The sequence below is a fragment of the Serinus canaria genome, chromosome 2, assembly GCF_022539315.1.
Source record: "Serinus canaria isolate serCan28SL12 chromosome 2, serCan2020, whole genome shotgun sequence".
Taxonomy (NCBI): domain Eukaryota; kingdom Metazoa; phylum Chordata; class Aves; order Passeriformes; family Fringillidae; genus Serinus; species Serinus canaria.
The window spans coordinates 128,593,989-128,608,742 of NC_066315.1; the positions used below are offsets into that span (position 1 = coordinate 128,593,989).

Genomic DNA, 14,754 nt, shown 5'->3' on the forward strand with positions numbered 1-14,754 from the left:
GGATGAAAAAATCGCAAGGCAATTCAGGTTTTCTACTGATGTTATTAGAGGATAAACACACACAAACATACCTATGTATAGACACACAGAGTTTTTTATGCTTCTTTACAGTTAAAACAGTTAAAAATTTAATCTACTTCAGTATTCTACTTCAAGTGGTCAAGGACCACTTGAAGACCATTTGGATGAATTCATACAAAAATCAACTGGAATTCCCACAGATCTGGCTACTGCACTTACAATGACACTAGTAAGAGACAAATGCAAGCCTTGGTCTGTTGAACGTAAACCACTATTACAGAAAAAATAGGAGTATGAACAAGTGAAGCAGAAGCCTGAACTGTAACTCTCAGCGGTGCTGCTCTGCCCTCTGCAGACTGGATTGCATAATCACATATTAACCCTGATCACGCACTTCTAACTCAAAAGAAAAAGAAGTTATCGAAGTGAATGAAACACCCATGAACATCACTGTGACACTGCAAGTCCTAAATAAGTTAGGAGTACTCCGGAAGCAGTGGCTGGTTTCTGAGTGTCCTCACTGTGTCCACACTACCAATTAAGTTGGGGAAATAATTATTGCCTGAATAGAACCCATGCCTGGAATCCAAATTTAGAATGAGGTAGAGGAAGTATTTATGTTTGTTACTCTAATGTAAACCACACGGCATCTCTGGATGGTGGAGACACAAGTTCCAACTTCCATATGCAGAGCAACTCCTCCCTGGTACTAAGAAGGGTTTCCTACAGCAAGACCTGGGGCACATGGACCACAGCAAGTGCTTGACTGATACACCAGGGGATCAGCACCCCACTCTGCAAGTTGCTTAGCTATCTGGCACCCTGCACAGCACCTGCCTCCACCTTTAATCCTTGGTAAACATGCAAGAAATGTGGCAAATGCCACATTTATGGCAAAAGTCACCTTTATGACCTCTCTATAATTTCATGTGCTCTCCTCGTGTTAGCTAGTAAAGAATGTTAAAGTTTCTTTAATTCTTCTCTATTTGCTGCATCCCCACTGATGTGAGAAAACACACACAAAAGCACTTATTGCTTCTTATGACCTGGACAATGCTTTTGAACTAAGGCCATGTCATAACACTTCTGACAAAACCCATCATTTTTATAAGGCTTCTCTTGGATAGGAACAGTACACTAGAACTCACACAACACACCATTCAGATTAGCTCAAACTTTTCACTTTATTAAGTGCTGACATTTGAAAAACTTTTTCAAAGCACACAAGCCAAACCCTAGGCAATAGATGTAGACCTCACAAATGAGCAGCACCTGACATTCCCTTACTCCACCTGCCTGCAGTTATCAGGTGTCACACCAGAGACAATGTCAGGTCTTTTGAAAAAAGAGCCCAGCAGGAAGAAAAATTTGCATAGACAGCTCCCAACATAGCACTTCTTGTATTGTGTGACTACCACATGTGCTGGTTATATGACCCAAAGACTCACATGTCAGGAAACAAAAGAAGTGGCAGTCTTTCAGCAAGTGGCAGCATTCGCAGAATATCTTCAGTACAAAATTAAATAGATGTTTGGGCAAAAAACCTCTTTATTTAATATAATACAGTGCAGAGCTTGCAATATGTAATGTTAATATGCTTCTGTAAGTTAATTTTAATGGCAGGGTGATTCTTAATAATGACTCTTCTAAGCTATATTCACCCTCCATAGTTTGCAGATAAAACAAGTGAAAGATAAGTTAGAGCAGCATATTAAAATTTGATGGAATCTCATTTTGTCATCCTTCATTGCTTTTGTTTTTTTGAGGGATCTGCTGCAGACTAGTGGTACAGGCTAGAAATTTCCAAGCATATCAGTAAGCAAAATAGAATTCTTACATCTTCACCTTGCCTATTTCACAAATGGAAATGGTATTATTATTCCAAAGCAAAAAACTGAGGAAAACAGTGGTCTTGTTTATACTTAGCAACACTGTTCTCCAGTACTTCCATTTGACAACAGCTGAATTGCATTCTTATACAGAATTCTTTACATATTCTTGAACAGAATTCTCTACATAATCCCTGCTATCTCAGATAACCAACACAGAAATATCACTTAGGGTCTGGGCTGCATCTTGAGAACCTTGTAAAATCTGACAATACCTTCATCAAACGAACATTCAAGCTCTAGTTTTACACTTCTTTACTTCTTTTTCATCTGAGGACTTTGGAGTGCTTTGTAACATGTAACTGAAGAAAGCAAAGGAAAGGAAATAAAATCTTAATACTGCTCCTCCTTCAAAAAAAATCATTGTACCTAATGATGCAGCAATTATTCTCAAATCTAGAAATGTGATAAATTCTGAAAACCTGTACAAGAAGTACTATTCTGTACCTGTTTACAACTTCCCATGGAAAAAAGCCGTCATATCCCACCACTCTGACCAAGGCCAGAAACAAGTTAATTACACTTGAATAAACCTGATTATTTCAGGGGAATGTTCAGGGTACAGGAGACACGCTCCCTTTCCTAGTCACATAAGACTAGGTCTCATGAACTGAGATGGGAATTAGGATTTCCCCCATTTTTGGCTCACAGGTTGCAAGCCCAGCTTGTTTCTACACTGTGGCACAAGTTCCAGTACAATTCTAGCCAAGATACCCTGTGGAACTATTTGGTCATGAGTTTCAAATAGCCTTGGAACAGAAAAGCCAAGGCAACTCAGCACTTTTTGAAATGCATTCTTCAAGAAGAATGGAAAGCAGGTTTCTTCCCTAGAGCTTGTTACCTACCTCTGGGTTCTTCTCTTATTCTTAGCACTGATGTTCTCTAGGCATGAAAGTCACTTGGGCCCACCTGAAGAACACCCAGGAACACACTGTGTACAGCCCAGGGCTGCATCTTCACAAAGGACAGAAAGGCAAGCAGAGCTCTTTTAAGAGCTGTGGGAGCAGTAGTCAACTGGTCTCTGGCCCTGAAACTGCAGTTTGGGATTCTAGCAGTTGAAACTTCAGCCTGAAATACTAAATTGACTGAAAACAATACATGACCCTAAAGATGTCTACACCATCATGCCAAGTAGTACCTCTCCAAAGCCAACTCACCTCTGACTCTACAGCAAGGCTGAATGGGCACTGGAAGGAGCAGTCTGGAGCACTGAGGAAGCACTGCCAGACTTCCCAGGCACACTGCTGGGCCTCTTCAGGCTCTAAAACAAGCACCCATGGAAGGACAAAGTAAGCAGGGTGCAGAGTGCATGATGCCTCTGATCACTACTGAGACCTGCTCTTCCAGACGGTGACAGACACAGGAATCACCTCTGTAAGACCAAGCAATTATTTTGGAAAGGCTCAGAAACAGAACAAATATACAGATTAGAACCATGAGTAAAACTTCAGAGAAAGGGAAATGGCTCTGTACAGCTGGAATTGTCCAAAGTATGGAATTCTGAATTTATCTGTACAGATACACATACTGCACAGCAAAAACACAGACTATTATGACACTTTTTAATGTAGTAAATGACAGGACTGGTTATTCCTTCCTCCTTCTCCCCCTGCATAAAACTCAAATCTATCTTCTGTGTTATTTATACATCGTGAAAAGGAAAAGCTCATGAACTATAGTGACTGTAAGCAAGACAACTCACCAAGTAGCAATGTTACTGAGGAGAGTGTATTGAAACAGGACAGCTGCACTTTCTAAATACAAAATTTTTTCAAGAGAAGGTGAAGTGAAAGGTAAGTGAAACTGAAAAAAAATCTGAATTTGAACATCAGTGGAGATAAATATTTTCTCACTCTTAAAAGCTTGAGCCTTTTTCCATTTTCCATTGAAAATATTGATAAAAGAGTAACATACTCTTCAGTATATCTTTAAAATTGCATATTTAAAAATTGCACATTTAATAATTGCACAATAGTTTTTTCATCTCTTGAGCAGTGAGGCTGAAGAGAACTTCCAGAAATTAATTGTGGTAGAAGTTCTTAGCAGAAAGTGCTGTGAAGAAAGCAGTAGGAACTGGTAGAAAATGTTCAGCACCTGCACTTTTGGCTACTGGTGGGTAAAAGAAGTAAAGTTTTGGGGTGTGCTGAAACCTTTAAGATGTGAGCTGATCCCACAGTAATTTTTGAAGAGCTAAACAACCACTTGCTCATTAACAACCATGAGCAAAGCAGAAGAGCAGGATTCACTTCTGTGCAGAAGTTCATATGCTTGTGTGTCATGGTTGATTCCCAACCCACCATTTTGAGTCCAGGATTCTGCAGACATGGGAAATAAGACTTTCTGCTAGATGTGAGGAAGAGTCTCAAGATGCTTTGCCCATGCCCAGGTCTGTTATTTCCCCTTCTTTTCTTTAACACTACTGAGTATGAACTTTAACTTCATTTTGCTTCCAGAAAGCCTCCAAGTTGGTTATTTCTCCTAATAATTCAACTTCCCACATTGCTTGTAAGACAGTTAAATTAAAAAAAAAGTTTTCAGGTTGAAATCTGGGTATCTAAGTATTCAATTTTCCATCTGTTCTCAGAGAACTGCATAGGAAACAAATTGATTTAAAGAGTGATTTCCACACAAGTAGGTATCCTACACAAGAAGGCTTCATTGTCCATGTTTACCACAAACCCACCGAAGCTGCTGCTCTGTTTGAAGGTCAGTTAATTCATCAATGGATCTCCAGCTGCACTGACAAGCATATGCACGTGCTCCTTTCTTCTTTACCATCTTTGCTCTTAGCTTACTGAGCTCAGGCATGTTATTCCTGCGAAAGAAGTGAATTCATCTTAGGATCATGCTGGGTTGTTTTTTGGTGTTTTTTTTTTTTTTTTTTTAAAGAAAAAATATTCATGAGGCCATTTCAAATCAGAAGACATCTTGACAATTCTGAGTGCTGCTGTCATGGATTAATTTAGGGATATATTTGAATTCTGTTTTGAACATTCCTTTTCTAAGAGCAGTCTCAGCGTGTAGTTGCTGTGTTCTCAGATAAACTACAGACTGATGCTTTTGTAAACAATGTTATCTGTTGGGTTTAGAGATTTCCAATCAGCCTCCGGAGAAAGAAATGTGAAGAAAACCAAACAGAGCTAATTCTTGTGTTTAAAAATTACCCAAAAATGCATTATCTTCTCAAACTTACTGTAAAAATTGCTATGCACAATGGGTAAAATCATAGAGGTAAAGTTTTCATCAGGAACTGCTACTCAACTCAAAGTGATTGCTAAGTGACTGAAAAGAAATGGCCATAAAAGGGTAGAATGTACATCAAACCAGAAATAATTTCTGTGCAGCCATTTAACCATAACAAATGAAAAATCAGCGTGCTATGACAAGAACAAGTTGTTTCAAATAAAACAAGTGAAAATGTAGCATTTTAGCTATCTCTGCTCTCATGTCCTCCTCATGGCCACTAGCCACTGAATTGCTTGAAAACAACATTAACAAGCCCAATTAAATAAAGAAAACTCAAAACAAGTATCAAGGGAAGAATTGTTAGAAAAAGAGATCAGACACCTATTGATGGAAGGAAAATATTTAAGGTTAAAGTTTGCTTTCTAAAATTCAGGTTTGTCAAAATTAAAAGCTAAATATCTTGTTACAGATTACAGATTTTAATCAATGTGGCAGGTATCTGATACGAATGCTGCTCATGTGATTTTTTTTCTTTTGTTTCATTTATTAATTTCAAGATCTAAGAAGCAAAATAATTTTGACTTTGGGTAAATAAAAGAATCCCACTTTTGTTTAAACCTTTTCCACTACCAAACTAATCTTAGGAGACTAGTGCAGCATGGCATTTTAAAAACTGCTTTAAATAATGGGAAAAATAATGGTATTCAATAACAAATACAAATTTTGAGACTGGAAGAAAAATACTGGAATAACCAAAGATGTAACACAGGAAAAATAATGGAAAAGGAACTGGTATCTCCATTAACGTTCTTCTCTGACTGTCACATCACCCTCCAAGCACATACTCTGAACACATCCACATCAGTTACCAGGCTCACACAGAGACTGTACTAAAATAAGAGGAATCCAAACCTGATGTCTATTAGGAACATGCCTACTACACTATCTTTCACTAAGACTTGGCATTAGCTTTAGAGAAACTGGAAATAAGAACTCCTTACTTTAAAGTCTTCAAAAACTATTTAAAGAATTAAAAGCATCATAATACAAGCAGAAAACAAAAATCCCACCTCTCCATTTAACCAAACTTCACTTCAATAAAGAAATGTTAAGTAATAAAGTTATTTGATTTTCACTGAAGATGACAGCACACCTGATAGTGGAAGAAAGAACATCTGCCTTGAAACCATCACAGTCTGTATGAGTGAAGGTGAGGTGCCAAGCACATGCTGAACAGTCTGTATTCATGTTGCTGACATTGTAGATGCTCTGCACTGGTTGGCAGAGTCTAACCCATCACATGGATTACCTGCTTATTTCAGCAATAAGCTGGCCTTTTCATCCATTAAACTTAAATTATTTTTAAAAGCAGAGGGAGAGTCATGGGAGAAGAGACAGAAATGGATGAAAACAGATTTTGGGAGATGTTGCTTCCCCCTCCCCACAGACTGTCCCACCTGATCCCAAACAGGTAGCATGCATGCTTTTTAGGTGACGCAGCAGTGCTAAGGGCTTTTCCTCTTTCCTGTTCTTATTGAGCTCCAAAGCATGGTAGCACAACACCAATACCCACCCCAGACACACCTGAAAAAAAGATAATCACAGGACTGATCCCAGACGTAGTCATTGAACAGTGACACTCGGAAGTCACAAGCAGTGCAACGCAGCTGATCACACGCTCTGAACAAAGAAGAACAATCAGAGAAGCTGACTGATACAATATACATCCACCATAAACAGGTCAAAGTACAGCACTCACTCAGAAACACTAGAAGCAATGTCACCTAATATTAATGCCTTTACATCTCTGGCATGTTCAGAATTATGGTATGTGATTTAATGATATGTTCATGTATTATTTTTACAGGTTCCTATCCTCACTGAACATATAAAATAAACTGATATTCACTTGATATATTCTCCTTAGTCTTCCTCACTGATACAACACCTGGGCAGCACTCAAATATGGGTTGAGTGCACAATTACTACAAAAAATGCCACATGGAAATGCAGTAATGTTCTAAAGGATGTTGTGGATAAATCCTCAAAGTACCTCTTCTGCTAAATTCAGCTGCAACTGCAAAGTACTCTGACCATTTTCAGTTCAGGTTCTGGGAGATTTCAACCATCCCAACCACTGATTTAAGTCACGTACTTGGCATCACCAGAAAGATAAAGAGAGGCAGGGAAAAATAACAATGCAGCAGCAATTTCCTTTAACTACTTGTTATTGATTTTTGGTTTCATGTCTCATTTGCAAGCATTTTTCACCACCTCAAACAAACAAAAGTCAGGTGGTCAACAACAGAGGACTGGAAGGGACCAGCTGATTTCAAGTGCAGTTACAGGGAGCCACTTCCTTAAATGACTGCAAGGCTGTCCTCCCCAGTTCAAATGAAGAATTTGTACCACCAGAGAAACACAGATGTGAATAAAAATAACAATAAAGCAAGTAGCACATATTTTTCAGGTTTCCTACCTTTTGGAAATATTTGTTCCTATCCCAGATGGTGAAAGGCTTCCACCCAGGTACACTGGACAGCATCTATAAGGATTCATGAAAAAATATTAAACAGGTTGGAGAAAGCAGTATAATATTTCTACTGGTTAAACAGCATGACATTTATAAAAAAAATATAAAATTAAATATAGGCAAAGCATCCAAATGCTTGTAAACTACAGAATTTTAAAATTTCTATTATCAAAGTAGTCAAAGAAAAACTCAATGAAAACCAGTCTCTATGCCAAATATACAAGGATCTACATGTTGCAGCATTTGATAAATGTATATGTCCATAAGGCAAAGGAAGATGTTGTTCAATAGCTCAAATAATTAATAAATTTATAATAAATTATTTTGACCATGTGAAAACACATTAACAATTCTTTGAAAGTACCTGCTTATCTTTGCTTTTTCTTTAAAAAGACTGTCTCTCTTTTCAGTGTCTTTCTTAAGAAATGTCAACACAGATTATAATAACAGCAGCAGTATTGTTAGCCTGATAAGAAGTCATAATCAAGCAATGTCCAACAAGCCAGAACATTTTTCACCTACCTTTTCCCATGTGCCTGTACAACAGCACTATTTCTTTCAGGTGTGAGACTTGCAGAATTAGACTTCAATTTCTGTTTAAAACAACCAAAGAATAAAATGCAGCATTACAGCAAAGTCACAATATCTGTTTTACTTAATAAGCAGGAGCCAGAAAATCTCAGTCACAGAAGAACGGGACTAAGACTGGGAATTTTCTTGTTCAAGTTTGTGAGGCTCTGAAGTAACAGGTAAATGAGGAACAAGGCTTCTCTTCCCACATTGAATTTCCAGCTCTGGCTGAAGGAATTCCACACTACATGATCACACAGACTTTACAATCAAGACTTATTATTTCATGCCCTCCTTTTACTAATTTTGCTTTTAAAACCAGTTGTAATTTGGAACCCTCTTCCTAGATGTTTTTTAGCTTTTGTTTCATTAAAACACATCGAGAACTTTGATTGTTCAAAAAAAAATAGTCTTTGAAAGGTTTCTCATTTCCTGCACACAGAAGAGTTTATTTGAATTCTAGAATATGAGAACTCTATATCCTAAATGGGAAGTTCTAGGGATATGAAATGATAAAATTATACAAATTTACTGGCATAATTCTCTCTCCTTCAGATGTATACAAGTATTTTTTTGTTGACAGATTGAGTAAAGATCCGTAAAAAATCAAAGACAAACAAAACAAAAACAATGTCACTTGTGAAAATAAGGGAATCTCCAGGAGGTTATGAAGTATAAGTAACACCATTTTCTACTGCTGGTACCCAAAAGAATAACTATTTTCAATGCCTTCTATCACTGTAACTGTCTTGCGAATGCAAATTTGTAGCTTCATCTCCATTTCTTGCTGTGAAATGTGAAAACATTTGCAGAGGATACAAAACGGGGAGGAGTGGTTGGTGTATCAGATGACTGAGCTGCCATTGAGAGGGACCTCAAATGACTTCCAGAAATGGGGTGAGAAGAATCTCTTCAAGTTCAGCGGAGGTAAAATGCAGACTCCCAGCCCAGGGGAGGAATAATCCTTATGCACAGAACACCATGTGGGCTGGCCAGCAGAAAGCAGCTTTGGAGAGAGGGCTGCGGGAAATTCAGTCGATAACAAGCTGACCATGAGCCAGCAACGCGCCCTTGCAGCACAGAGGGCCAGCAGTATCTTGGGATACATTAGGAGAGGTGCTGCCAGCATGTCCAGGGAGGTGATCCTTCCTCTCTTCTCAGCACTGATGAGACAGAATCAAAGAATCATTTCAGCTGGAAGGGACCTTCCCCTGCTCAAAACAGGGTCAGTTTTCAGCAGCTTGTCAAGGACTGTGTCCAGCTGCATTTTGAACACCTCCACAGACCAAGACTCCACGACCTCTCTGTGAAGACTCTCCCTGTGTTTAACCATCCTCATAGTAAGAAAAGCGTTTTCTTGTGTACAGATGGTATTTTGTGTGTTTTGGTGTATGCTCATTACCTCTTGTCCTGTCACTGGGCACTATGAAGAAGAGTCTGGCCCCTCCTTTACTAGAGCCACAGCTATTTACACACATTGATAAGATCTCCCCGGAACCTTTTCTTCTCCGGACTGAACAGTCCCAGCTCTCTCATTTGCTCCTCATATGACAGGCATTTCAGTCCCTTAACCATCTCATGGGCCTTTGCTGGAGGTTCTCCAGTAGCTCCATCTCTCTCTTGTATTTGAGAGACCAGAACAGGTCACATTACTCCAGATACGACCTCACAGACATGTCTGGAGCACTATGTCCCATACAAAAGAGTCATGGACATGATGGAGTGTGCCCAGGAAAGGACCTTGAAGGTCATTAAGGATTTAGACCATCTGACAACCAGGTATAAGCTAAGAGAGTTGGAATTATTTAGCCTGGAGAAAACAATGGTCAGGAGAACCTTATGAAGGTATGTCAGGGAGAAATAAAGAAGACACAGCCAGATTCCTCTCAGTGGGATCACTGACAGGAGAAGCAATGGGTGCAAACTGAAGTACAAGAATTTCCACTCAAATGTACAAAAAAACCTTTATGACTTGTGAGGTTGGTCAAACACTGGAAGAGGCTACTTAGAGAGGCTGCAGTCTACATCCTCAGGGATATCTGAAAGCCATTTGGACACAGTCCTGGGCAACTGGCTCTAGGCAGTCCTGCTTAAGCAGGTGGTTGGACCAGATGATCTCCAGAGGTCCCCCTTCCAACTGTGACCATTCTGTGATTCTGAGCATTGACACTATGCTCTATTTTGAACTAGCATGTCCTTTAATTTCCTTTTATTGCCTAGGTAAGTACATCTCTCCTGCTCCTCACCACAAGATTACTGCATTTTCCTTTCTGTTTTATTTTCCAAGTTTATTCTACAGCTTGTTTTCATTCATGTTTTTCTTTTAAAGTTTAAACTTATGGTGCTTTTACTTCCATTGTTGAACCTGACTTGTTCTGAATTTTGCAAACCCCGACTCACCGGAGGTGTTTTGGTAAAGCTGCTGTCATTACAGATTTCATCAATAATGTCATCTAGATCTTCTTCGCTGCTGCCAGCACTCATTAACACTTCAGCTGATCTGAAAAATAAATAAATCACCCTTCATTTTCGTAGCAAGACTACAGCAATTCTAAGAACTATGAGTTAAAAAATATAAACAGTTACAGCCTTTTTCCCCGATATTTCTGCAGTATCTCAGGTAAGCCATCCAAATACTGACTGAACAGATGAAAACTGCAGGATAACACCTTTCAGTCACTGTTGAGTTGTCCCATCATAGGTCTTATTTTTGCTTGCTTCTTTTATTTCCAAACACTCTCAACTGTGAATTAAACTAAGACAGTATAACCCCTGCAACACTTACTGGGCAATTAACTGGACAACCCTGGTTTTTCACATTTAGCTTCATTAGCAGGAATATGACACAGGCAGAGGAAGGTCTCTACTCAAGTTAAATATCTGCAAGTGTCCTGAAGAGAACTCCTGCAGAATTTGATGCATTTAAAAAGATCACCTGCACTTTTCTTTTGCTCAAGTAACACTCAAGTTGCTGTTTGCTAGCTCTTTGTCAAAGAAAGAGGCCTGTAGTACCACTGCATTAACCAATCAAGGACAAATCTACTCCTGAGAAAGAAGAAAACTGTGTAATTTTTTTTCCAAGACTGTAATTAGATCGACTAAAATTAAATGCTCATCTAACCATTATGCAAACAATGTGGAAGTCCAGTAATGTGGTCAAAGGTGCAGGTCTTGCTGGTCTTGCATTAGTCATTGGATTCTTCAAGATCCTTTCCTGAGACTCTGAAATGTGTGTTGGGTAAGGGCTCAGCAGCCCATCTGTGGAGATATCTGGCCAAGCCTCTCTGGTCCACAGACCTTCCAAAGGGAGTTTGAGATGTCTGTGAGGGCTGGGATGTAAAGCTGATGGTCAGAATGGAACTCCAATGTTAGGCAAAGATGCCTGTCAGGGCCAAGATGGAAACCTAATGTCTGGGATGGAAGCCTGAGGGCAGGCCAGGATGTCAGACACTGAATGCTTAGCAGTACTTTAAGCAATGACCCTGCCAGGACCAAACTTGCAAAATCACCATTTTGAAAATTGTGGAATTTGAGGCAGATACCTCAAAGTGTAGCATATAAGTTAAGTGCTTACTGTAGTGGATATGGTTAATAAAGTATGAACAGAAAAATTATGAACAGAAAGACACAGCTGGAGCGAAGAGCATGAAGCTGTGTCAGGAGAGGTTTAGGCTGGATATCAGGAAAAGTTTCTTCACCCAGAGGGTGTTTGGGCACAGGAACAGGCTCCCCAGGGAAGTGGTCACAGCACCAGCCTGAAAGAGTCTAGGAAGACTTTGGACAATGCTCTCAGACACACGGTGTGACTCTTGGGGTGCCCAGGGCAGGGCCAGGAGCTGGACTTCAAAGATCCTCGTGCGTCCCTTCCAATGCAGAATATTCTGCAATTTCAGTGATATGATTGAAGTATCAAGAGAATAGAAACTTTGATAATGCTATTGCTAAAGTTCTTCCTGCTCTAAATCGCGAGATTTATAGATATCTGAGGTCATTTATATACAGAGGGGTTATATCATAAGGTCAGTAACACAGCCAAGTAATCCCCAACCCTAACGCAGAGGCAAATAAGCGGAGCTTTTAACGCCATATTTAATCCAAGGTTGCGGTACACGCAGGGTACCAGGACTGCCTGAAATAACTAAACCCGCTGGCACACGATTTGGGTCTTTCAGAAACAACGGCTGCAGGTGACACACGCCCACTGTCGGCTCGGTTCCGGCTCCTGAGCCCGCCTATTTTGGGTTCTTGAGGTCTGGCCGCACGGGGTAGGCGGGGACGGACTGCACGCCACCCAGGGTCGCCTCGCTCGGCGGGGAGGGTTCCGTGAGGGCAGCGGGACCGCGGCGGGAGCGCTAACCTGCCCTCCTTGGCCGCCGCGGGCTCCTCCTGGCCGCCGCCGCGCCGGTGGCACAGCCGCCCCTCCACCTCGTCCAGCAGCCGGTCGAGGTCGTCCGCCATCTTGCCGCCCCGCGGTTGCCAAGGCGGCCCCGCGCCGCCGGCAGGGGCGGGGTCTGCCCGCCCGCCTGGGTCTGGGGCGGCTCTGGGGCTTCTGTGGGCCGCGGCTGCGGCCGCGGCCCCGCTGTGCCGCTCCCGGGCTTCGGCAGTGAACAGCGGGGAGGGGAGGAAAAAAGAAAACAGCTGAGCCGCGCAGCTGCGGACGTAGTCGGCAGGATTCGAACCTGCGCGGGGAGACCCCAATGGATTTCTAGTCCATCGCCTTAACCACTCGGCCACGACTACGCATGCTATCGAGTCACTTCCCACCTTGCCATGAGTGGTTACCTGAGAAAGAGCGCGGTTGGGCACTTGGGCCCGTCTGCCTCACGGGGCTCAGGGAAAGGTTCAAAATAGAGGTTAGACTTAATGCGTCTGTCATACAGGTCACTGGGCTGGATATTGGTCTGTTTAGAGCACAGCCAGACTGTTAGGCTTTGCTAAGTCCCGCGGGAGAAGTCTGGTTTTGTTTTTTAAAATTTTTGTTTTCTTTTTGGCGTAGATTAGGAACAGTTGTGGAGAGAGCGGCCTCAGTCCCCTTAAAAGCAGGATCACTCCCCAGCTGGCATCCCCAATAGCACCTGGGAAATCGGGGCAGGCATTTTTGAGGAAAGTCCCATAAAAGTTGCTCTGGCCTATCGCCCTGATAATAAATCCAGACAAACGTGGGAGCTGTCTGTCACCAGTCTGCCAAGGCCAGCTCCACCTTCCCTCTCGTCAGAGACACATGGGAGGTGAGATGTCCCGAGGTGCGCCCAGAGTGCCAGCGAATGCTGCATATTATTATATTTTTTTTAGAAATATAATGAAACAATTTAGAGAGAGAGGTCCTGTTAAGCTAAACAGAGCATTGCTATCTCCTTAGGTCAGCTGAGATGGAAAGCACAGTGCTTGTATCCTCCTGTTGCCAAGCTGGCTCTAAATTTCCCAACCTGTGCTGAGGTGGGGTCTGCTGTCCTTAAGAGCTCCAAGCAAAGCCTGTCCGTAACAAGGTATTTTACAATTCTCTGTGTATTTCAATTAATGAGTTGCGAGCCCTGTCTGAATTCCCTCCTACTTAAGCTTTTATTTCATTGTTCCATTTTCCTCCCCACATATCTCAGGTCGCTGTTAATACCCTGCCCGATCCATGGCAGTGCTGCTGGGGGAGATGTGTTGGGTGGAAGGGTTGTGAGCCTTTGCTGGGTTGATGTGATGGAAGAAACTAAATAGCATTGATGCTGCTCCAGCTCTTTAAAGCGGTCCCTTGGCCAGGACTCTGTGTCATGTAGGTAAATTCAATCCAGAAGAAGTGGATTTTTGGGTGGAATTTTTACATTCATCTCTTGCAGCTGTGGAGAGTTTAAACTAATCACAGTTCTCCCCAGTATGCTATCATCTCTGTAATTTGAAAAAGGATCAGGAGCCCACAGGCTTGGAAAATCTTGAAGAAACTCTTGTCCTGAAATACATCATCACATGTGGAAAAGACCACTTGCTGCATCATCTTAAAGGAGCTTAAGAATGCTGAAATCCAGTATCATTCTGGCATTCTTTCAAATGCCCTTAGAAATCTGAGTACATTTCTCTTTTGACTGCACAACAGCTTCTTTCCCTTTCCATCAATCCCGTGTCTGTCAGTGTGTCTGTTGCAAGGTGCCAAAAATGTATGGAGTGTCTATGGGATGATGGTGCCAAAGTCAGGGGTGCCTCGAGGCCTTCTCCCATGAACTCATTGCAGCATTTGCTCAGTTGGAAAGCATTTGAAACCAAAAAGAAAATGAAAAAAAAAGAAAAAAGGCACAGACCTTTAAAAGCTGTTGAACTGAAAAGATTGGCTTTCTGCAGATTGCTGCCTGCTGTTTAGATCCTTGTCGTTCAAAACTTCTGAAAGGCCTGATGCAATCAAAGAGACTTACTGGGTCAAATTGATTCCAGACTAGTCCCTGGAATGACATGGAGGTGGATCTGACATACTGGGCCTTCAGCTAAGCTGTAGCCAGAAGAAAGGAGTTGAGGTCATGGCCTGAATTTTGTCCTCTCTTAGGAAATCAGTGAAGTGGCTTGCTCAGATAATGTCTC

General features: G+C 41.4%; 1 protein-coding gene and 1 non-coding gene across 2 annotated transcripts; both read right to left on the minus strand.

Moving 5' to 3' along the window:
* Positions 1–1,180: 1,180 nt before the first annotated feature.
* On the minus strand, positions 1,181–12,700 carry CFAP418 (cilia and flagella associated protein 418). Its single transcript, XM_009090451.4, has 6 exons — positions 12,557–12,700; positions 10,600–10,699; positions 8,152–8,222; positions 7,576–7,641; positions 6,681–6,776; positions 1,181–4,725 (listed from the first exon to the last, which is right to left on the minus strand). Exons 1-6 carry the CDS (start codon positions 12,655–12,657, stop codon positions 4,566–4,568), a joined length of 594 nt encoding a protein of 197 aa, XP_009088699.2. The 5' UTR covers positions 12,658–12,700; the 3' UTR covers positions 1,181–4,565.
* Positions 12,701–12,857: 157 nt separating this feature from the next.
* TRNAS-AGA (transfer RNA serine (anticodon AGA)) lies at positions 12,858–12,939 on the minus strand. Its single transcript has one exon. It is a non-coding gene; the product is annotated as a tRNA-Ser (tRNA).
* Between the last annotated feature and the right edge of the window lie 1,815 nt (positions 12,940–14,754).

What these genes read in the sequence shown, in the direction of transcription:
- CFAP418 (XM_009090451.4), bottom strand. Translation starts at nt 12,657, where the DNA reads ATGGCGGACGACCTCGACCGGCTGCTGGACGAGGTGGAGGGGCGGCTG. An exon ending in GCTTTACCAAAACACCTCCG is followed by an intron (nt 8,223 to 10,599) that starts GTGAGTCGGGGT and finishes TGTTTTAAACAG; the next exon opens with AAATTGAAGTCTAATTCTGC. An exon ending in GGAACAAATATTTCCAAAAG is followed by an intron (nt 6,777 to 7,575) that starts GTAGGAAACCTG and finishes TTCTTTGTTCAG; the next exon opens with AGCGTGTGATCAGCTGCGTT.